This window comes from Schistocerca americana, chromosome 3, assembly GCF_021461395.2.
Source record: "Schistocerca americana isolate TAMUIC-IGC-003095 chromosome 3, iqSchAmer2.1, whole genome shotgun sequence".
Lineage (NCBI taxonomy): Eukaryota > Metazoa > Arthropoda > Insecta > Orthoptera > Acrididae > Schistocerca > Schistocerca americana.
In genome coordinates this window covers 428154533-428180554 of record NC_060121.1, presented here as the reverse complement: position 1 = coordinate 428180554, position 26022 = coordinate 428154533, and the positions used below count along the sequence as shown (strand labels likewise).

At 39.0% G+C, this 26022-nt stretch overlaps 1 protein-coding gene across 1 annotated transcript in view; it reads left to right on the top strand.

Moving 5' to 3' along the window:
- LOC124606139 (solute carrier family 22 member 7-like) overlaps nucleotides 1-26022 on the top strand; it is a 116832-nt gene that overhangs the window by 28351 nt on the left and 62459 nt on the right. The window contains exons 2-4 of the mRNA XM_047138104.1: nucleotides 3145-3419; nucleotides 3656-3883; nucleotides 23787-23944. Coding sequence (XP_046994060.1) covers nucleotides 3145-3419; nucleotides 3656-3883; nucleotides 23787-23944 — 661 coding nt within the window. The remainder of the gene's footprint in view (nucleotides 1-3144; nucleotides 3420-3655; nucleotides 3884-23786; nucleotides 23945-26022) is intronic.

Below are 26022 nucleotides of genomic sequence, written 5' to 3'. Positions count from 1 at the left end.
TGCTGACCAGTCATAGCGCTTGTGTTTGTTTACATTAGGTCCATTCTTATGATGAACGAAGTATGTGGAACCGCCAACAACAGAATGACCAACAAAGGAAACGGCAGAGGTGTACCGTTTCACTGGTATCGAAAAGGACCCCTCGCAACTCCGTTTGAGGGGTAACTTGGGGGACGCACGTGGAGAGGTCCTCGAAAGATTCTGACACAGTTCATCACCGTACCGCACCTCATTAGTCCAGGCGACAATTCTTCCATCCTAGTAGCGTTCTGCGTCCTGTGCTATGTGGCGAGAAGGTAAGCGCGTAGAACTGCATGCTATAGTGAGGAAACAGATGTTTCTGAATGGTACAGCTCCTCAACGGTTCTGGCGAATGAAACACTGCACTATGGCTTTTAGATCCGCTGTTATATACCGCATTAGTCGATGGTGAAACCTGTCGGCATTATTCTCTTCATCAGATAAGCAACTTATTGTCTGAGAATGACAGCAAAACCGAGTCAAAAAGTTGTACGGCAAAAGATACGAGGGCGTGCTGAAAGTAATGCCTCAGAAATTTTTGACACCTTTAAAGCTTTTTAAAGGAAACCTTATTTTCTTTCTACATGTTTATTCTTAATTTCTGCGTATTTGCAGCCCTCAGCCACTAGAGGGTTCAGAATTGTAGCACGTAACATAGGAGTCTGGGAACCCACCGCGAACACTGTTTCTTAAAGTTTAGGTTTTCAGACACAATTTTGTACAAAACCGATCTTGAAACTTGTGGAAATTCCAAAGAAAGAGTGGAAATTGTGAATCTTCTGTCCTCACGAATCTTTGTTTCGACTGCAGCCACCAAATCATCAGTGATCACAGAGGGCCGGCCTGAGCGTTCTTCGTCATGGACGTTTTGACGGCCATTTTTAAACTCTCTAACCCATTGACGCACTTTACCTTCACTCATTGCATTCAAGCCATAAACTTCTGTTAACTGACGATGAATTTCTGCAGCTGATAGGCTTCTCGCGGTCAAAAAACGTATCACTGACCGTATCTCACACACGGCGGGCGATTCAATAATCGTAAACATTACAAAGTAGCACAACGATGCGTACACGTCAGCTACGAGCTGCAATTTGCATCAGTGTGAACAGGAAGGATGCCGGCAAGTGGCGCGGTGGCTTGTTGCGGCGTCCGCGCGAACTACGGGACTATACGCGCGAACGGCCCTTACTTAAAAAACAACCCTCGTAAGATCAGTGAATCTTAGGTATTTCTTAAGTGACTAGATGTTCATTCATGACTCGACCAATGATACCGATGGTTCAAAGAACCAAGTCGGAGATACAAAACATATAATATTATAAGAACAGTATGTGGTGTGTATGACGCTATCCAAACACATTTCACATATCTATTATGTGTAGATGTGTTGTTTGATTAATTAAGCTGGATGTGAATAAAACGTACATATAATTCAAGTTTACTGGCGAAATGTGATGTTCCTCACAACAATTAGCACATTAGCTGTTACGTCTCCCCGACTGACAACATGATGGTTGATTTTACGAAGCTTGTTTCGTACCTAAGTAAATGACTTGGTACAGTAACGATCGTGGTATCAAATTGTTTAAGTGATGCAACGAGTTTCACTGGATCTTGCATTGTTGCTATGGTATGTCCATAAACAGTTCCAATATATACACTGACAGAAAAAAATCGCTACACCAAGAAGAAGTTATGCGACGTAGATGAAATTTCGTACACATGTTTCGAAGTCTGAAAGATGATGTCTAATCAGAATTAGGGCCAGTCCCACAAGTGTGGCTCTAGTAGTGACATTATGAGAATGCAAATCAAGTTCGCTTTAATTACACACTGTATCGGTCGTGAGCGTTAATTACCTTTGAGATTGGACTTCACGACTTGATGTTAGTCAAGAATGTCTTTAAGGCTACAAAGGCGCCATTATCAACACCTCACTGAGAGGTCTTGCAATGGGCTACAAGAAGCTGGATGTTCCTTCTGCAATACTGCGGAAAGACTTGGCAGGAATGTAGCCACTGTACACGACTGCTTGCAGCGGTGATCATGGGAATGTACGGCCACCAGAAGACAGGGCTCTGTACGGTCACGGGCCATACCGTGTTCAGTGTATGGTACTGGCGCATCGTACTGCATCAGCAGCAGCTGCAGTGGAACAACGAACTATTACAAATGGGTTACTTCAAGGACACCTCCGAACCAGACGCCCTGTAGCTTGCATTCCATTCATCCAAAACCACCACCATGTGTGTCAAACAAGAGGTCATTGGAAGATAGGGTGGATATCTGTTGTGTTTTCCGATGAAATCTGGTTCTATCTTGATGCTAGTAATGGCCGTACGGTGGTCAGAAGGGCCAGTATGGAACAGATAAACTGCAATCCCGACTACAAATCTGTAAGTAAGTCTGGTTATTCGACCTGTTGTGCAGCCATTCATGGACAGCATTCCAGGGAGTGCTCTTCCAAAAGGATAATGCTCGTCCACGTATCACTGTTGTAATGCAGCCTGCTCTACAAAATGTAGACATGTTGTCTTGGCCTGCTTGATCACCAGATCTGTCTCCAGTCGAGTACATTTGGGACATCATCGGATGAAAACTCCAGCGTCATCGACAACCAGCATTTGTCCCTTTATTGACCCACACCAAGTGCAACAGGTATAGAACTCCATCCCAAAAACAGACATCTGGCGCTTGTACACCACGATGTGTGCACGTCTGAATGCTTGCATTCAACATTCTGGCGGTTACACCAATTACTAATGTGCCAGCATTTCATATTTGCAATGGCTTCTATCGTGCATGTATTAACCTGTGATCTTGTAACGTTAATCACTTAAATATGTTACTTAGAGAAACGTACTCCCAAAATTCCATTACTCTATATTAATTATGTTCTGGTGGTGCGAGTTTTTCCCTTTAGTTTATATATACTAATCTCACAAAGGATTAGCAGCTATGTGCTATCAGTGGTAGTTCGCCACACGTGGACTGCGCTTTCCAGCGGTGCCACAATCACAAGAGGGCGATATAAGTATGTGCAAAACAATGTAGAGTTTTATCCCTTCTAAAATGCACTGCTTGAGACAGTGCTATTTCATACACCTCTTTATGTTTCAGGATCCCACGAAACCCACTGATGATGAGACAGAAAAATTAAGCTTGACAGTAGAAAAGGAATCGTCATTTGAATGCATACTGGACACAATTGGCAGCAGAGGAAAATTTCAAATTCGACTGAGTTGTATTTACATTTGTCTCTCTGTACTCTTGTGTACCTCTCCCAGTCATATGTTTATAATGTCTATGGTGGTTCCTGACCATTGGTGTCACGTTCCTGGAAGAGAGTTATCGAATGTTAGCGTCGAAGAATGGAAGAGTCTGACGATACCAAGGTAATTAGGAGGTGTGTGACCGAAAGAGAGAAAAATATTACATGTTTTCAGGTGACTGATTCATGATAATCAAATGGGACAATTTCATTATGTTTCCATTTCTACTTTCTTAGATTCTTAAGTAAAGTGCCTGTAACACAATTCTTCTTTCAGCCTTGATATTATTACAAACTTCCTAATTTTTTGTTTTCGGCAGAAAATTTAATTTTTTGATCTAGTCTGTTTTAATTTGTCAGGAAAAATGGATCGTACAGCAAGTGTTCCATGTACAAAAATACGGAACAAAAAAACGAAACGATATCATGTCAGTATGGATGGGAATTTGATACAACATGGTATTCGCTCACTCTACCAGCCCAGGAGGAGTGGGTCTGTGACCGAGAAATTGTGGTCAGCAATACTCTCGCATTGATCCAAGGCCTCTCCGTCGTCGTTGGTCTGGCAATATGTTACATTGGAGACAGGTATTTCACTTTTTAAGCTTTTACCCATTTACTTAGCAAGCTAAATAAAGTTGGTCGCTTTCGGCTGCCTTTGAAACTTTGTAAATACGGCCCAGCTGAAACTTTCTAAATACGATTCTACTATTGCAACTGAATGAACGTGATGCATCTGTGTCGTTTTACTGGGAAACTATGTAACTTTTAAATTACTATTACAGATTCTGATCTACAATAGCCTTAGCTACCCTACAAAAAAATGTTCAAATGTCTGTGACATCTTATGGGACTTAACTGCTAAGGTCATCAGTCCCTAAGCTTACACACTACTTAACCTAAATTATCCGAAGGACAAACACACACACCCATGCCAGAGGGAGGACTCGAACCTCCGCCGGGACCAGCCGAGCTACCCTACATTTGAACACGAACATATTTATGCGCATTCCTTTTGGGGTGTGTAATACTAATTAATCTAAACTTCATCTGTCTGTAAATGTGACTGACTGTAAGGAATGGTTATCTGTAATACTAACAACTCTTTTGTCATGAAAGAAACATACACAGTGACTAACCGTTGCATAACGAGAACTATTCTCTGTAAGAAAAACGTTGATTACATGACAATTTTACAAATTAATGCTGTTCCTAATTTTCTCAGTAAGTTCGTTTAGGCCCTACAATCTTTTCGTACCTTTGCAATGGATAACCAGAGTCTGCTCTGCCTGTACGCTGTAGCGGTGTTGAGTACTGAATGACATACAGGCGAAATAAATCATTGCGCGGCAAATTACCTTACATTACTGATTCTATTAGGCTGTTTTCGTAAGTTAAACATTTGTTACCTTTCCAGAAACACGCTTCACTCTCCATGCAGTAGTGCAATGCGTGTTGGCGCAGGTTTTACCAGATACAGTTTTCATCTAACAGTGAGGATGAGCTTCAGTCCAATATTTGCAAATTAAAAAAGGAAAGTCTTCTGCAATTATACTGAATCCTCTTAATGAGACAGAAAAAAACACGAGCTAGGATGAACAAGAACTTTTTCTCAGCAATGCCATACACCACAAAAAATACTTTTACACACAGTATTCAAAAATGGTTCAAATGGCTCTGGGCGCTATGGGACTTAACTTCTAAGGTCATCAGTCCCCTAGAACTTAGAACTAATTAAACCTAACTAACCTAAGGACATCACACACATCCATGCCCGAGGCAGGATTCGAACCTGCGACCGTAGCGGTCACGCGGTTCCAGACTGTAGCGCCTAGAACCGCTCGGCCACCTCGGCCGGCACAGAATATTCAAATTACGTCAAATTTTCTCTTTACTTTTTAAAATGAAATACTTTTAACCTACAATGGTGGAAGGAAACCAGTTAAAATACTGAATACATGTTTGATAATTCACTCCGGTTACCAACACATAGACGTCGTTAAACAATATGAAATCTTTTCACTACCATATTTGTTACCTTCTTCCAAAAGTATCGTATCAGAATCATTCTCTATCCTCAATCACATAATGGTGCATCACTAGCAAAAATTCATTTCCTGAACAGCAAATCCGCCATCCAAGCTCCTTACTCTGCCATGACACATCACTCTGGCCGACAACTGCTTACTCGCTCGCCCGAGCTCTACTCAGTAATACTACAACTTCTGGTTGGCAAAGAATACGTATGTGTTCAGACATGCAAAGATGATCATAGATGTAAACATCCAAATAAACTTTAAAGTGTACCAAGTATACTCTCATTTTACATGACATACACAAGGTGATTATAATTAAAGTTTAACTTTCAAAACGCAAGAACACCATTTGTCAGAATGATGTCAAATTGCAACGGAATATTATCGGAGAAGGGGGAAAACGTACGGCAGAAGAAAAGTAAATAATTACAAACTGTAGCAACAGATGGTGCTGTAATTTAATAGTGGTCTACTACAAATGACAAATGAGTTATACAACAATGTCTAAGGTGTACATTTGACGTTAAACAAACTGTACTACTCAGTGTGCATGGGTGTATAGGTGTCATACTGTTAGTTACGTATGTCCATCCACCATGGCAATGTCATATCACATCAGATGGGAAAAATCTGTTTTTAATTGTCCTGAGACCAAAAACCTCATAAAAAGCATCAATCAAAATCAAATCGGATTATAAAATTCCGTGTGATTGGCGCAAAACTTGTTCACTATACTGTCCACCGTTTTTTGCAACAAGTTTAAATCGAGAAACAGTATGTTCCACAACTGATCGAAGTGTTTCCGGGGTCACATTCAGAATGCGTTGTGCAATGCGTGCCTTTAACGCAATCGGAACACTGAACACAACACCTTTCAGATAGCCCCACAGCCAGAAGACACACGGATTAATATCCGGTGATCAGGACTGCGAGGCTTTAGGGAAATGGCGGCTGATAATTCTAGCATTTCCGAAATGGCACTTCAGTTGCTGCTTAACTGGATTTGCAATGTGCGGAAGTGCGCCATCTTGCATAAAAATGACCCCATCCACACATCGACGCTGTCGGAGAGCTGGAATAACGTCGTTGCGCAAAAGACACTCATAGCGCTTACCAGCGACGGTAGAGGTAACAGGACCGGAAGCATCCGTCTCTTAGAAGCAATATGTTCCTATGATGAGGGATGCCGTAAACCCGCACCACACAGTGACCTTTTTAGGATGAAGTGGTACCGGTTGATTTGCGTGTGGTTTTTCCGTTGCTCATATTTGACAATTCTGTGTATTGAAACATACTGTCATATGGAAGTGGGCTTCGTCTGTCCACAAAGTCTTCCTATGGCAATCATTGTCCACTTCCATACAAGCAAGAAATTCTAAAACAAAGGTCTCTCTGGGTGACACGGCAACAGGAAGCAACTCGTGCACGTGAATAATTTTGAACGGATAGCAAAGAAGGATGTTTCGTAGGATTTTACGCACCATGCCACGGGCATGTCCAATGTTCACGCAATTTCCGTGCACTACAATTTTGCACACCATCACTCGTCTCATCCTGCATTGCTGTGGCTACTGTTCCCACTGACGTCCAATCAATTCGTTTCCTCCCTCTACCAGGATGCACAAGAACCCGTCTTTCCGAATTTCCGAATCATTTTCGTCAGACCCAAGGCAGTCATTCGACCAACGCCTTTTCTCAAACCTTTCAGCGTCTGGAACTTCTGCAGAGCGACATGTGCACAGCCATCATTCTTGTAATACAACTTTACACGCAGAGCGAGATCCTGCATTAAGACAGTCATGGCGAACGTCGCAGACGCGAAAGGAGGAAAAACCATGTACCCGGCGTGTTTATACCAACTTCAATGGGTCGTGCGCATGACAGGTGTTTTCATGTAAGTATTCTCACACATACAGCGCCATCAATTTTCACACTATTTTCTTTCTTCTGCCATACGTTTTCCCCCTTGACGTCATTCTGACCAGCGGTTTTATTGCTACAGCGATTTGTAAGTTTAACTTTAGCTATAATCACCCTATAAACTGAGGTGACAAGTCACGGGACAGTGATACGCGCATGTACAGCTTACACAACGCATAAAAGGGCGTTGCACTGGTGGAGCTATCTGTACTCAGGTGATTCACGTCAAAAGATTTCCAACGTGATTATAGCCGCACGAATGGAATTAACAGATTTTGATTGCGGAACGATAGCTGGAGCTAGATCGATGGGGCATTCCACTTATGAAATCAATATGGAATTCAGTACCCCGTGATCCGCAATGTCAAGAGTGTGCCGACAATAGCAAATTTCAGGCATTTCATCTCAACACGTACAACGCAATGGCCGACGGACTTCACTCAATGACCGAGAGCAGCTGCGCTTGCGTACAGGTATCAGTGCTGACAGACAAGCAGCACTGCGTGAAATAACAGCATAAATAAACGAGGGACGTACGATGAACGTATCGGTTAAGATAATGAGGGGAAATTGGGCATTAATGGGCTATGGCAGTGATGACCTTCGTTAACTACGACTTCGCCTGCAGCGTCTCACCTGGGCCCATGACCATATCAGTTGGACTTTAGCGACCGAAAAGTGTGGCCTGGTCAGATGAGTGCAGATTTCAGTTGGTAAGTGCTGATGGTAGGGTTCGAGTGGAGCGCAGTCCCCACGAAGCCATGTACCCAGGCTGATGAACTCTTCTCGGGTTATCAGCCGAGTGGTGGTGGCGTCGTCTTGCCGCAACGTTCCAATAAGTTTCGTACCCATCATCTTCTGGGAAGTTGATATGATGCATTACCAAGGCAAGGTATAAAGACATATTTAGTTTCTACTGGTGCTAAAGAATGGTTGGTTGGTGGTTTTTGCTTACTTTTCATTTTTGCATCTAGTTTGCCAACTATGGTTGGGTCATAAGCATTGTTGTGGGCTATTGTTTTTAAAATGTTTAGTTCCTTGGTTTTTACAGCAGGTTCAGAATGAATTTTGTTTACTCAGTTGAGTGTTGATCTGTGGATAAAGAAATGTTGAAAATATCATCTAAAGTAAGGAAAAAGCTCTCAAACCTCATTGCCGAAAAAACCATCAACTACAACCTACCTGATGGAAAACATAATTTTTCTGAGAGTGTAGTAAACACAACAAACAATAATTTCAACAGCACAGATCTAAATTTGCTAAATAAAGGACTAAAATACATTATTTCCACCAAACTTGATGAAAACATTGTCAAAGACATAATAACTGACACTAAGGTAGCCTGCCTATCAGCAAAACTAAATCAAAATGACCAAAATGCTCTTGCACATGAAGCAAATAAAATAATAAAGAAAACATTAAAACAAAAAACTCCCCTATTTTACTCATAATGAGGTTACAACATTCAAACAAATTAATAAAAAATTAGTTGACAATAATGCTCTTGTGGTTAAGGCTGACAAAAGCAATACAACTGTAATTATGTATGAATCAGAGTACATTAATAAAACATTAGATTTTTAAAAAAATAACAACATAACTGAACTAGAATCTGATCCTACCCCAAAATACCAAAACAAAATAAAGAACTGCAACTTCCTCCTAACAATTGCTGAAGCCAAACACTGCATAATAATGAGCCCAACAGCCCCAAAGCTCAGATCATAAACCAAGGTTCATAAACAAGGCCTCCCACTATGCCTAATAGTCAACTCAGTAAACAGTCCTGGATACAAAATGACCAAAAAACTTCATGAAATTCACAGTAAATCCTACACATTTACAAACAATTACTCTGTAAAAGCAGCTGTGAAATAACCCTCAGCGTAAAAGACAACACTATTCCCACAACAGTACAATATACATCCCTCGATATACTGAACCTGTACACAATCATACCTATAACAGAAACACTCCACTTAATCAAAAACAACTTATTGCATCATAAAAAGCTAAGTAACATAGAAATCTATGAACTGATGGATTTGCTCGAGTTAATGTTGTCTCATACATATTTTTACCTTAATCACAAAATCTATATTCAGAAAGACAGTTTAGTAATGGTCAGTAGTTTAGCTGGCATACTAGCTGACATCTATATTAATGATCTGGAAAACAAATTCTTTAAAGATAATCCAATGGAAAAATGCATTCATTTATTATAAACGCTATGTTGATGACACATTGATACTACACAATGGAACAACAATTGAAATAGAAAACTTAGCCAATAAACTAAATAATATACATCCCAAAATACGTTTTACAGCTGAACACCAAACACAACAGGGAATTAATTTTCTTGACTTAAACATAACATGTCACAACACCAAACAAAAATTCTAAATTTACAGGAAACCCACCACAACAAATGTAGTTATAAATAACACATCATGCCACCCAAAACAGCATAAAACAGCATTTTTCAGATCAGCACTCAATCATGTAAACAAAGTTCATGCTGAACCTGATGTAAAAAGCAAGGAACTAAACATTTTAAAAACAATAGACCGCAACAATGCTTCTGACCCAACCATAGTTGACAAACTAAATGCAAAAATGAAAACTAAGCAAAAACCATCAACAAACCTGTCCTCAGCACCAGAAGAAACTAAATAGGTCGGTATGTATTTCCTTGGTAATGTATCATATCAACTTGCAGAACTATTCAAACCACACAAAGTCAAAATCATTTTCCACACAAACAACAAAGTACAAAACAAAATAATTTGCAACATTAAAACAACAAGCCCACTATATCACAAATCAGGTATATACAAATTAACTTGTGCCAGTTGTTCTTGCTGCTACATAGGACAGACAGGAAGAAATTTTGAAATCCGATGCAAAGAGCACACTGACACACTCCATTTAAATAATTTAAATAAATCCACTTTTGCAGCCCATCTACCCCAAAATAATCATTCAGTCACAGATATAAAAACCAACCTCCACATTCTGCACAGTGTAGACAAAGGAATAAAAATGGACCTCTTGGAACGACTAGAAATTTTCATGCATAACAATAAAACACCCCACACCATCTTAAATGAACAAATTGATTTAGCAAATAATCCATTCTTCCAAAATTTTACAGAATCCTTAAATTTGAAAAACTAATAAATACTGTACTCATCCACTCCCATACCCATTTCCTACCTCACTCATACCACACCTAAACACCATCCTCTCAGTCTCTTTTTTACACACACACACACACACACACACACACACACACACACACACAATTTCCCTCTCTCACTCTCTCTCTCTCTCTCTCTCTCTCTCTCTCTCTCTTCCCTCCTCCCTCCCTTCCCCCCTCCCATCCCTCCCTCCCACTCCCCCCCTTCCCCCCCACCCAATATGTATACTATCCTCTTTATTGAGCAATGAGAAACATACCAAACATAACATCACTACCGGAAATATTGTCCTAAACACTTTGTTGTAGATTTTGTAAGTAGCATAAGAGAAAAAAATTGCAGTGAAAAAAACATAATACTAATTTTTTACAGAAAGTATTGTAATAAATATATATTTTACTGCGAATGCCACACAAAACGAAAAATGAGCAAAGAAAATCTCTGCCACTTTTTCGTTTCCATATTTGCCACAGATGCACGACCCCCACAATACTCCAAACTAAATTGTATCATCTGATAATGAATCGCCAGGCGATTCGAAACCGGTCATGAATAAATAAAAAACGAAGAAAAAACGGCGATTGGTTACAGTAATTCCTGAAACCATTAGTAGAAGTGACGGAGTCTTATGACTATATGCTGTAGTACTAACATTTTAAGTCTGATAAGGCCAGTATCTGCCATGTTTTAATTTTAATTTTATATTGTGACATTTCTGAAGAAGGCTACATTATTATAGCCAAAACCTTGATGAAGTTTCTTTGCTTATGCACCTGGAGGCTGAAATTTAATGTAATTATACGTAAGTTGAATATAAATCAGCATTTTTAATTTAAGGCATAAAATGTATTTGCGAGATTTTAATATATGGGACATATGTGTGTCCTGACAAAAATTATGGGGATGCCAGTCACCTGGGCCAAAAAAGGGGAACCCTAATACTCTTCAGAGCACAGCTTTGTGAACATCACTGAAGTAGTTTTCACATGCAGAATAGCTTACGATGGAGGGTCAGGCTTTTGAATCAGGTCATAGAGCGGAAGAAAGATTACAGTTCAACTTGGTATTTATCTTCACAGTTTGCGTAATTGTCAGTTAGCACTTTGAGTATTGGACTTACTGATGGAGCAGGGAAAATTATATATTGTTCACCGCCTGCCTGGGTCTATCTGATTGTTAAAAACCCTTTTTTCCCCAGGAGTGGGTAGGCATTTCAAGTTGAGGTTGAAATTGTGCTGAATACTAAGGTCTAAGATCTCTTGGCACTGGAACAAATGTAATCTTCTAAATCAATACAGTCAACTGATACAGCCATTTATGTCGCAAACTTCGATCCTCACAAACTCATTATAATCTATATGGTACTTCCCATTGGCCTAGTATCATGAAATTTGGCAAGTAGCAAGGTTTTACAGTACACGTAAAGGGAAAAATCCAAAAATTGTTAATTTTAATTATATCACACAAAAAATTTTTCTGTTGTCTTTTGTTACCTGTCTTCGAAGTCAGAATTAAAACATAGTCGAAAGTCATGGAACTTGCTGGGCGAATATCTTGCTAGTATCAATAATGATAACAGGCCAAAATTGTCGAGATTCTTGGGATCAATTAAGTGTCTACATACATAACTAAGTTTATGAAGTCCTACTAGCACCTGACCAACTATATTACTAAAAGTTTAATAAGTGCTGGCACACTGCTGAAGCTGGGGAATGACGCCACAATATACGTTTTTCCTTCTGAATAAATGGGTATTTTGACATACACGGAAGAAGGGGTATCTTCTCTGAATTCGAACAGGTCACCACTGTCCAACTGGCACATCTTTTATTTTTTGCAGTTTCGTTTATTTTATGTTTCTGGATTTCTGATAATCACCCCACAAAATTGAAGTCGTTCACTTGTTGTAGAACAGCTGTCAACAATGTACAAAGAACTACATGAATTAAATTAGAAAAAAGTATTGAAATGTACAGTTATCCTAATAAAAGAAAAACTGTGTTAAAGTAACACAGAACTGTCTCAAAATTAAAAATCACGAGCTGTCACCACTAATTGTGTATCGAAAATTCCAATTATTGTAGTGCCACAGTACGTATTTGATTTTATTTCTCATCCATTAAGTTAATTATTGACTGCAACCAAACTATTATCAGGAATGGTTGTGCTCCTAACTTTCACTTTTATGTAATCACACAATAAGACACACAAATCATGTGAGATAATCCTCTCCAAAATATTTCACCTATTTCAAAAATATGAAAACAAAGCAAACAATATTTGTAGAACACTTTTGATAGAAATTTAATGTGAAAGAACGCAAGTTAACAACAATGCAACAATATCACAACAAATGAAATGTAAAGAAAATAAATATATTCACTTTTACATTCATGTCACCGCAATCATACTGTATTCACGTGCTCTCAATCACACTACAATGATGTAACGTAAAGAACACAAGTTAACGACAGTTTCCCAACAATGCAGCAGTATCACAACAAATGAACTTTCAAGAAAAGAAATACATTAACTTTTACATTCATGTCAGCACAATCATACAGCATTCACATGCTCTCAGTCACACTACACTGATCAGAAAGAACTCAAAAACTACTGACTACCTAAATGCACTGTAGTGATAAATAAATACATATTGTAGTTCTAATGTGCAAATTTCCAGGTGCTATGAGTTAAAATTATCTAATTCTAAGACATTAATTGTGTAAATTGATTTTTTGATTGAATCTTACTGAACCAAGATTGGCTCTTAATTATGATTATAATTAAGGACAGAGGAACAAATTTAGATCGAGATAATTATTTCAAAGGGACAAAAATATAGCTAAAGCTCATTTGAAGAATTATATTCTTAATTAATTTGTGTGAGGTTACTGTGTGGTCAATCCATAAAACTGAGTGGGGCCTAACTGAGGTACAGCAGTTCTGCAGCATACATTCGTGAATGAAATTAGTCATAAATAATCCATCTCCACTTGAGAAGGATAACGATTCCCATACCTACCACACAAGAGGAAAAAATGACCTATATTAACCGTCATATTAAAGCTGTCAGTGGGTCACAAAGGTGTTAAACATGTAGCAATAAAAATGTTTGATCAATTTCCCAATGACATAAAATGTCTGACAGATACCAAAGCAAGTTTTAAATCTACCTTAAAATCATTTCTGCTTGGCAAATCCTTCTATTCCATGGACGAATTTTTATTTACAAATTGGTAATCTCTAAAAAAAGAAACCTAGTTTTCAAGTGTAATTACAGGAGTTGGACTAATAATAATATGTTCATTAATGGTAGCGCTAATCGTGTTTACGTCCTCTAAACTATTTTGCTCCATATCATTTCAATAAAGGAATCGGTCAAATGATCCCAGAACCATTTAACTAACTAATTAACGAAGTAACTGTGGGCTGCCCTGTAAACCCGTTTCCTTCATCAGCTTCTTCCTTCAGTAGATACTTCTCCACAGCTTCTTCAGTTTATTTATCATCCTCTCCTGTTTTTAAATGTGAATCTCCAGCCCTTTTTATCGTAGCATTCAGTTACTTGATTTCCATTTCACTGCCTTCCCTTATTTCCTACCCTACCATATCATGCTGTTTGTAAACCATAAAAGCACAATTATTATTTAAAGGACTAAACAGTTGCGCAATAGCCATGCTATCGTCTGGCACTCCCTTACTTATCTCTTTGTCAGCCACAACACCTTTCATAATAGACTCATTACAAACATATGATCCAGCATCTCCTTCACAACTTTATCCACTACTTTCATCACTACCTGCACCACTATCCTCGTTGCTTCCTTTATTATCTATTACCTTCTTCTTTTTCTATGTTACCTACATGTTACTCTACACTTGCCTCTCTTTCCTCATTTCTTAAGTCCCACACTTCATTTTGTTTTAAACCTTCACGATTGCCACTTAATTCTAGAATACATTCCTTTGTGATCTTTTCTCTTCTGTTGCATTACAGTCCTTATGCACTCTCTTACCCGGGTATTCGTAGCTACTTTCTCTTCTTTCCATGTTATGTCTGCTAGTTTCCACTTACACTGAACACCTACATCTTTTGATAACTTTAGGGTACTGTATCGCAATACATTTGGGTTCTCTATTCTGGACCACTTCACTATGGATCGTTACTGATCTCGTGTCCTCTCTAGAGCCCTGTATTCCCTGACAGTAACTTCCTCTGAACAGTCCCCAGCCTCTGCTGTCTCAACTCCTATAGTTATTTAGGCTCATTTTATTCATATGCCTCACATTATCATGATTTCATTCACTCTGCCTAATATCATATCCATAATTACCTACATCCCATCTGTCAATTTTAGCCACTTATTTTACAATTTTTTTTTAAATACTGGGTAGCATATAACATTCTTTGCCAACTGGTAGTTTCTCCAATAGGCTGCCTACAATATTAGTATTGTAACGCTGGTAACCAGTTTTTAGCTAAAATAATGAGAAGTAGTGAGAATGATACCGTGAATCAGTACATAAATAGCTGTAGACTGATAGCTGTACGTGTGATAACAGTTGGTCAGAATAACATACGCCTAAGGGGATTGTGGGACGAGGCTAGCCGCACTCAGTGGAAAATTGCACTGTACACTTATAACGGCTGTAGTGGTTAGGTCGATGGCGCTGTACCACGGCATAAGTCTTGTTACAGGCAACGTGACTGGGTGCCAGGTATTACTGAAACAAATAAGCCTCAGAGCGGTATAAAAACATCTGAATTTTGAGACAGAAGTCATTGCCTGAGTCCAGTAGCAGCACTACAACACCGAAGGCCACGGCAGGTAGGGAGACGTCTGGGCATCACCAGCAGTAGCCATATGTATGAGTGCTGCCACCAGCACTAAGTTCATAGTGTGTCTTAGTGTCTCACCATCAGCTGCTGTCCAATAGCTGCCGTCTGTTTGCTGCCAGAGGGCAGCAAGCTGAAGACCATGCACTATCATTTCCACATGCCACCATGGTAAATGCGTGCGGAGCCATGGGGCCGTCAGGGTACCGTGCCACCAAGGGAAGCAGGGAGCCGCCGACGTCACAGCTGTGACCTTTAGAGGCCAGTAACGTGTCACAGCGCTTCTGTCTGCAGAAACCACTGCCGATACGTCAGCGCAGACCAAGAACAACAGAGTGACACATGATTGCCTCGCTGGGCTATGACATGTCATATACTGGAATTAAATAATGGCGTTATATATTGTCAACAGAGTCTCCACTGGGCCTTTTGGCCTGTCACGACCATTCACTGACCACCCTGTGTTCGACCGCACTCTTCAATGTCTTTATGTTCATACTGATCCGATGTAGCCCCCCTGATAACGTAATTCATGGAATGATACCAGACAGGCATCGAATCGACGGGCGGGAGAGCTGAGAGGGAGGGGGTCACAATTGGGAATGGTTCCCCACTGGTCAGGCTCTCACTCTGACTCAGTTTATTGAAGATGGTTTTGAGAGGCAGCTTCGGGCAGATTAGTGTTCATTGACCTAACTGAAGCATACAGTTTAAACCTGGGATCTCCTATCTCTAAAAATCAGATGACAAAAAATGACAGATGCGTAAAAAATCTTACTACACTGTTGGTTGAAAGAAGATTCATCGAATCCCAACAAACGAGAAGCAGATGGGGAAATAAGAAGAACGGTTTGCCACAAGGTAGTCTGCTGTCGTCACTGGTGTTTAACATACAACTTATTGGCGAAAAGGCCAAATCTTTTATTTACACAGATGATAGGGCAACTGCACATCAAGAAAAATCTTTTAATGACATTGAAAATGGCCTAAGCGAAGATCTCAGAGTGCTTACAAACTGTCACATATGTAATAATCTAAAATCAAACCCCATGAAAACACAAGAGGTCTTTACCACCTTAACAAACGGGAGGCAGCAAAAGGAGCTCAATATCATCTAGAATGGTACGTGCTTGAACAACTGTCCCCATCCATCCTACCCAGAAGTCACTCTAGACACAACTTGACATGTAGGGTGGAGCAAATAAAAGTGGCCCAGAGAACAGTGTTCCAAGGTGCCAAGAAACACAGCAGGGGAAAGATAATAGTAACCTGACGGTATCAGATGTTGAAAGTACCACCAATTTACTCTTGGCAGTTTTTGGCCCTGGTCATCAAGTTGCTGAAGGCGGATCGAAGCTGGTTTGGTGGAATTGCTGCAATCTAATGTGAAATGCTCTGCTGCAGTTCTTGAAGACTATGGGGGGTTTTGCAGTACACATGGGACTTGGCGGCTCCCCACACAAAGTAATCGCACACTGACAGATCAGATGATCTGGGTGGCCAGCTAGGGCCACCTCCAGATTGTCTGCTAACAATTCTGTCAGGTGTGAAGATTTTGTAAATATGCTCCAAGGTTTGGCCAGATGCATGGACAGTGGCTCCACCCTATTTGGAAGTTACTGTAAGTGTTTTCCTCCTACGTTAACCTGTCACAAATCGTATCCACTCGTCTGGGCCATTTTAATTTGCCCAACAATGTTTAAGATACATATCGAGATAACAAAAGCTAAAATGCAAACACATAATGGCGTACTGAATAAGGTGACATGTGCAAAGTCGGGCACCAATGCGAGTATACTCCGTTCCACATCACTCGCTTTTCGGTTCCTGAGTATGGATGCCCAGTTTGGGGAAGATATCGTCACGATCTCGTGGTCTTAAACGATACCTGCACGAAGATAACTGGTTCCTTGACACATAAAGTAGTGGACCACTTATATTTAGTATAGGGTATTGCCCCACCAAAAGTGAGAAGATCATGCCTGAACTTGAAAGAAAGGAGCAAACAGATGAATGACCAGCGTCACCCGCTACACAAGCATCAAACCATGACCAAAAGGCTTAAATCCAGATGAAACCCAGATGAAGTTTTATATACTCAGTACAACCAACTGAAACTTCCATAAAATCATTGTGGCAAGAAGAAAATCCAGAAGCCCTTTTCACAGAGGAAGCTCTGCTCCAGGGCTCCACCTATACTGGCGACGCTGGAAAACACTGAACCGACTTCATACTGGCGCGGTGTGATCAAAACAACTTATGAGGAGGCAGGGTTACACTGACAGTGACAAATGTGTGTGTGGTGAAAAGCAAACCTTCTAAAATTCCCGTTAGCGCATGCACCCAGAGAGTGTGCTCAAGAGGATCCCCTGAATCATTCTAAGACAGATGTAGCTTACATCAAATTCAGGATGAGCGAAATATGATGTATCTTGTATTTTTGACTATTTATTTCTGATAAACAGGACATAAAATCCCGCCTGAGAGCTGCGATCATTTATATGTTAACAATTGGCAACCAATGCTGTACAATCGCAATAAAGTCAAGAGATCTTCAGTTGACTCTTTTATTAGAGCATGTTACGCGTTTCGGGATTACACCCATGATCAGACATCACAAACTTCAACTCCTTCCTAACCAACCAGGCGCACAGCCTTGAGAACTCAAAGAAAGTGTCCTTTAACATATTAATATAACTGCGACACAAGCAGTCTTGAAGCAGAGCGTATACTCTCATGACTTTATCGCGATTGTACAGCATTGTTTGCCAGTTATTATTTATTTCTGTATTTGACATGTATTTTTTATAGAAACATACCTATTTTGCATTTTAAATTATGTACTTGGCTTTTTTATTTGCTGTATACTTTATGATGCGGTTTGTACATGAATACATAGTAAAAATTAAATGTTCACAGTACTCTTCCATAGACTTTGCTGACTGCCTAATACAACATTGTGTCCATATAAAAGGTTTCTTCACATCCTTTAGCTTCTCCTTCGACCAATACTCCTCTAAGAGTCGCTCTGTAGGGTCTTGAAAATTTCCATATCTTTTTGGTATGTCTGATCCCCACTCAATACTGTATCTCTTTAATAAGGTTCTTGGTTGTCTAAGTTTATACTTTTCTGACAATCTTCAGTGAAGTCACTTCTCAACACATTAATAAAAAATGCTGCAGGTTGAAAACTTTCATTAGGATCGAAGTATAGAATAAAAAAATAATTTTCTCTTACAGAATTAACTTGTGGCTTCATTACCACCTCATTGCACTGAAAATTGCTCTCTAAACTATCCACACGCCCTGGCACTTTGTATGTAGCATCTCCCAACTCCTTAATTTTCTATCCAGATTTACTGGTATGCTCAAGGGTCAGGTGATCGTAGACAAGTCTAATTTCATTTTTTCCTTTCTTGCACTTATTTTCCTGGTCCTCTAGCTCTGTATCCAGATCTCTAATTTTCTCAGTAACTCGTGATTCTAAGTTTGACCGTTTATCACTTAATTTTTAATTCACTTATATTTTTATCTGTCCTTTCTATAAATTCTAATTATTGCTTCTGTACTCATTCTTTCATTAATTAATGAAAGAGATTTTGCTACCTACTTTTGTTTTCAGATCCTTTTTTCAATCATTTATGTGTTATTTCACTTCCTATTTAATCTTCCTCATTTTTTAGAAAGATTCCATTTTATTTTTTTCAGTAAGATAATTTTAGTTAATTTTGTCATGTTTCTGTTTCAGTAAGATCGGTTTTAATTAACTTTATCCCGTGTTTTTAGTAACATTGTATCATCAGTGGTAATTTTCTCATTATTTCTGTTATAGCACTTGAACTGACTTTTCCTTCCACAGACATTGTATCGTCAGTGGTAATTTTCTCATTATTTCTGTTATAGCACTTGAACTGACTTTTCCTTCCACAGACATCAATGTTCGAAAATGTCTACTATCTGTTGCATTTTCAGACACACTACATCGAAACCCTGAGAACTATCATGCGTTTTTTACGTTATTTCAGTTTCTAATTTCATATACTAAATTTTTTCCTGTTGAATTCCTATATTAATTTCGTCATAGCTTTTTGGAATTCACTCCCAAACCTCTATAAGTTCGGGACTGTATAACACTTGTTGGTATGGTGTTAGCAAAGGCGGTTACTACACGTGAAGGCAGCAATTGTATTATACTCTAACAATAAGACCCAGTCCTGTCATGAGATAATCTCCAAGTCTAGTGGAACAGCTCTCTAACAGTGTATAAAGTACTAATGAATTAACTTCAAAATTTCTATTGAAATGTACATTTAATGTAATTGAGAAAGACTGTGTTAAAGTAACACTGAACTGCCTCGAAAATATCATGAGATGTTGTTACCAGCTGTGTGTCAGAAATTCTAATTATTGCATAAAGTGAATTATTGACTGTAATCAAGTTACTATCAGGAATGGTCGTGGCCATGATTTTCATAATTTTGTAAATCACACAACAAGACCCAAAAATCATACAAAATTATCCCCTCTAAAATAGTGCACACAAAAATGTACAAAAAACAAAGCAGACAAATTTTGTAAAACCCTTCTCAAAAATGTAATTTAAATGAGCATTTATTTCTACAACGCTGATCCACAACACCAATTTACTTACAATGCAGCAGTGTCACAGTAAATGAAATGTAGCAGTAAGACCAAACGAAAACAGATTCACTTTCACTGTCAGCACAATCACACTGCATTCATATGCTAATCGTACCACAATGATCAGAAATAATTCGAAATGTGTCGTGTACAAAAGTGCTGCGCAGTAACAAAATGAATCTATCGTAGTTCTACTGTAATAGTTGCCAGGAACAATACTACATAATTACTCTTTATCTACTTCAGAGATAGTAATCATGTAAACTGAGGTTTGACTAAATCTTCAGATAATTAATTACTGAAACAACAATCCCTCAAAACGACGATTGTAATTCATGACAGAGGAACAGATTTTAGTTCAGAATAAAATTTTCCACAAGAACAAAAACTTAGCTGAAATCCATTTGAAACGTTATAAGCTCGATGAAAATGTGTACATATGTGGTCAATCTACAAAACTGAGGTATAGCAGTTTTTCAACACGTTACGTAGGAAGAGGTTGCCAGTGCACCCAGATTGTCATTGAGCAAATGAACTCCCCAGTAATTGTATGGGCGTCGTTTCTTGATATTGCGCATTTACAAACGCTCAGCACTTCATTACACTTCAGTTCGCAGTTCTCGCTAGCCACGTTCCTACTGCCGCGTGACCGAAACGTAACAAACAATTTGTCCAAAGTGCTAGAATCTCCTCTTAATCACAAAATAAGTGCTGTTCATGAATATTTTCAAACATAATAGCTATCAAGGATAAGATGCAAAACGATTCCATGTACACACATTAAACAAAATCTGAGTAAGAGCATTTACAAAAATTTAATTTACATATTACACAGAATACTTAAAGGATTAGCAAACAAATGGCTTGTTAAGTAGCGTCTATACACGGTCGTTACAGCAAAATAGCTCGCAAAAATTAAATAATACCTACAATACGTGTATTGACTTATATTACAAGCTACTTAATTGGGGCCGGCCGGTGTGGCCGAGCGGTTCTAGGCGCTACAGTCTGGAACCGTGCGACCGCTGTGGTCGCAGGTTCGAATCCTGCCTCGGGCATGGGTGTGTGTGATGTCCTTAGGTTAGTTAGGTTTAACTAGTTCTAAGTTCTAGGTGATTGATGACCTCAGAAGTTAAGTCCCATAGTGCTCAGAGCCACATCTAAATGGGATTCCTTTCCGTCTTCATTCATTGGTGAAACATTCCGTGTACTGGTTAGGTCATTTATGTGGTGATAAAAAAGTCTGTTTCAGTTTCCTGTATTGAATCGTAAGACAACGTTACTCCCTGTATCAAATAAGTTCTTCAATATTACAGTTAGAGAACTCTCTGTAAATGCTCTCTTTTCCATCGATACTGTCCCTCTATGTGTTTCATCTATACATTTGAGACGTCATCTGAGCTACTATTGGACTATTTGGAACGACAAAGCTCGTTGATCTTGCTGGAAAGCCTACAGTGAAATACAGAAAGAAGAAAGGAAATGCAGTTAGGGTTGCCAAGTCCTAAAATAGAAAAGCCGGGCTCGGCGTTATATTTAGCCAGACATTTTGCAATAAAAGCCAGACTTCGTATTTTAAATAGAAACAGGCGGTTGGATGTTTCTGATTGTTTATTAATAATCAGTTATGGTGAGCTTTTTGCGAGATCAACCTTAAACGTGCGTAACTAAAAAAAAAAACTGCCTTATAGCGACTTTGCATGGGCTTATGACTCGTTGGCAAAAACACATTTTAATTTTGTGATTTTTTATATGGAGTGTAATGTGTTAAACTCCAGTTGTAAGACTACCCTATGATTTCATAGTATGCCTGTTTATAAATATTTTTTTCGAATTTAAACATAACGGTGCTGCCGCACTGGCTACAACACCAGTTGGCTTTGCTCTGTTGAAGTCACACATTTATACATTACAAAATGCACAAAAATACCGCAGACGTACACTACAAGAAGGGAAATATGGACCAAAGATATACGAATATGCACTTAGAATGAATGAACCTGTATCTTAAACCATCACAAAATAGAACTGGAGAAATAGGAATCTTAATATTTTTTTAGGCATTTGAAACATTGCAGTTATACTAAACAAAGTCTTAATTAAATTTCGTTGTGTCTATTGTAGTAAATCGCTAAATATTTTTCCAACTCGTTCAGAAAGGTCTTCCTTACGTCTGCCAACATACGGCAGATTTCACATTTGGAAAGGTCCAATCTGTTTCACTAAACGTTGCGAAGTGGAGCTTCACTGTTGCAATGCTGCTTGCAAAATAATCCTTAAAAAATTGTATCTGGAAGCATAATGTCTGGTATAATTATACTTCTTTAACTCGCAGATTTAACAGCAGCACGTGTATGTAGATTTTGTAATGTATTAAAATTTTGCTTACGGTTACAATATTTTACATAAAATTAGAAAATCAGGTTACTAACAGATATTACAACGGTTGCAATGTTTGGGCGTTTGATTGAAATTTTTATTTCTTAAGGAGCAAAAAGTGAACACTTAGTTCTGGGTTTCCTGATTATGTGCTACGCTGATCTGTTTTTACAACTAAGACAAGCAGCTAGTGACGGCTGTAGTAGAAATAAATTCGACTTACACACTTTTGTAAGTTTTCTTTTTGTGGTCACTCTTTACCAAGCGTTAGTAAATGTTCACAATGGTTCCCAGCGAAGCACGGCTCACCAGGTAGTAATAACTTCTATATGCATCATTACAATCACGCACAATTACACACATAGTTCAATAGATTCTGTCTAATTATAGATTAAACTGAGAGAAGCCTAATTTTAAACATCACTGATCTAAATCTCTATCTTTCTTGCTTTTTGAGCAGGCCGTCACCAACTTCTGCATCTCAGCGAAGGCACAATCTCTCTTTCCACAGATATTATGGCAAGGCCTCTTAGCCTTTCAACACTCATTAAAGATATCAGATAGTTTTTAATCATCTTTAACTTGGATAATTTATGTTCAACAGGCGTTACTGACATTGATATCCACAAAAATACTGGACAACGTCTAGCAAGTTCTTTCCGGAAATGTACTGAAATATGTGTTGGCAGTGTGGAGAAGCAAAGGGGACAACATATCCAATTTATTTACAAGGTCTCCCCTCGATATTTCGCCTACAACGCCTGTCCCTAAACCCACCATTACCACTTTCCCCACGCGTGTCCTGGTGTAAGCTCATCTATCGGACACGGCATACTGCGCGGACTATAACATTAAAATTCAAGATATATTTTTTTAAAGTGAAAAAGCAACTGCTCGTTAAGTAAGAACAAATTTTTGTAGCAATCATAGAGGGGCCCCCTCAAGCTCGGAGGCCCCCGCGACTGTGGTTCTTGCCGTAACGGTAAACCAGCCCTGCGCTGTGCGTTTAGCTCGTTCGTCCTATGAAGAAGAACATAGGATACAGACACTAGAGCACCTGGTATAACTCCTTATTCCTCGCCCTTACGTCATTAGCTTGGTATAGGCCTCCGTTATGCGTCATCATCGATTAAAAAATCTAACAAAAGCCATACAGGCTGGACTCGTATTTATTTGGCCGGACACGAATGTAGAAAACCTGACACCTGGCACTGTTAAATGCAGCATTGCCATAACACACCGCCAAATTTTCCTTTTCTACGTGTTTGTAAACGCACAGTTCTTCATCTTACAGTTCACATAATACAATCATATTTCTATTATTCGCTCAAGGGTCTGTAAAAAACAGTGACTGTCACGAAAAATATGTGAATTTGCTCTAGAATTTTGTTTAAGAAGGATATTAGACACTAGTCAGCGCATAGCAATGCAGTCATTTATTTGCAGCTTACTGCTTAAAATTTTGTCCACAGGTTTGGCCGACGTACGCAGTATTTTGTCTCCCTTTCGCTGATTTCTGTGTGTCGCAGCCTGAGTGTTCTGGCTGTGTCCATATATCCATTGTTCATCGTATTGTCGGTTCTTGGAACTGCTGCAGATAGTTCGACCACGGAGGCAACTACGGCAATTGGTGAGAGCCGATAATAAAAGAAATAAAACTATAATTCTAGATCTAAGATTCCAGCAAGTATTAATTCACTTCGTAATATATATTTTGAAAGATGTTTTCCCCCTTCTATGTTTGACATGAAAGGCATAGACATTTAAAATCTCTAACAAAACTCTCACAACAGTTAGGTGGTACAAACTACCGGACAGCGAGAAATCACTGGATAATTATGCTTGTTAGTTTTTGGTAAGACTTCTCTTCAAGTGTATTTTTGCATATCCTTTGTCCTTTCCTCGATCCTCTATCATTTGTGTAACTTAATTACTGTATTAATCGTAATGTACACTGATGGAAAAAATTGAAACACCAAAAAAGAAGTAAAGTAGAGTAATGAAATTTCGGAATACAGTTGTGTAGGTAACACAGGTTCTGTAAGCGCGAAATAAGCCATTGAAAATGTGAAATCTTCTTCTTCTTTCCGTGTATATCCGGTTCGGATGTTGGCGATGATGATGGCTATTCTTCTCTTGTTGGTAGCAACACAGATTAGTTCTGTTAAAGACATACTGAACCAGCATCTAAGGCTGTCAAAACAACATATTCGTCTTCTTTTGCTGTTGATTTTCCCTTAAAGCAATTTTTTGTACCAGATCTTGTCTATTTATATTACGCATGATGTGTCCTAGATATTGCAACTTTCGGCATTTCACTATCTTGATTAATCTAGGTGTTGTGTTCATTCTTCTCAAAACTTCTACGTTTGTCACTCTGTGGGTCCAAGGTTTTCTCATGATCCGCCTATAAACCCACAATACAAAGGCCTCCAGCTGCTTCTCCGTGTTTTTATTTAAGGTCCCTATATGTACCCCATATAGGAGGGCAGATTATACATAGCAGTGCAAAAGTCTGATTTTTGTTGTTAGAGTTAGGTTATGGCTTTTGAAGACAGCACTCATTTTCTGAAACACACTTCTTGCTTTCCCGATGAAAATCTTGATTTCTTGCGAGTTATTCCAGTTCTCATTTATTACAGTTTCAAGGTATGTATATTCTTTTACCTTTCCTATAATTCTTTGGTTTATGACTAAGTTTATGCCTATAATAGTTTCCTTACGACCATGAGTTTTGCCTTTGTGGTGTTTAGTTCAAGCCCGTACTAACTGCTAACTCTTTCGGTTCCATCCATTAATGATTGTAATGCTTGAATAGTCTCAGCAAATACAATAGTATGATCAGCGTATCGAATTTTGTCTAATCTTATCCTATTTATCAAAATTCGTCTTCTATTTCTAGGGATTCTCTAAATAAACATATAATACTTAATAGCACAGGTGACAAGATACATCCCTCCCCTACTCCCCTGAGAATATTGACTGCTTCAGTGTGTTCTCCATCAATACGCTCCACTCCTGTTTGATTCCAGTACAGGTTCTTGGTGATTCGCAGATCCCTTTCCTCCATTCCAAATTTCACAAAATCTCCATCAGTTTGTCGTGTTTTACTCTATCAAACGCCTTCTAGCGATCTATCAGGCAAGCAAACACGTTTTTATTTACATCTGTACATATGTGAAACAATACTTGTACACTGAACAAGGCTTCTCTCGTACGCACAGCATTAACACACCCAAGCTGTTTAGGGGCTATCTGTTGGTCATATAATCTATATATGCTTCTGTGTATCACTCTCAAAAACAATTTCGAGATATGGATCACTAAGCTTGCTGTTGTTGTGGTCTTCAGTCCTGAGACTGGTTTAATGCAGCTCTCCATGCTACTCTATCCTGTGCAAGCTTCTTCATCTCCCAGTACCTACTGCAGCGTACATCCTTCTGAATCTGCTTAGTGTATTCATCTCTTGGTCTCCCTCTACGATTTTTATTTTCCACGCTGCCCTCCAGTACTAAATTGGTGATCCCTTGATGCCTCAGAACATGTCCTACCAACCGATCCCATCTTCTAGTCAGGTTGTGCCACAAACTCTTCTTCTCCCCAATTCTGTTCAATACCTCCTCATTAGTTATGTGATCTACCCATCTAATCTTCAGCATTCTTCTGTAGCACCACATTTCGAAAGCTTCTGTTATCTTCTTGTCTAAA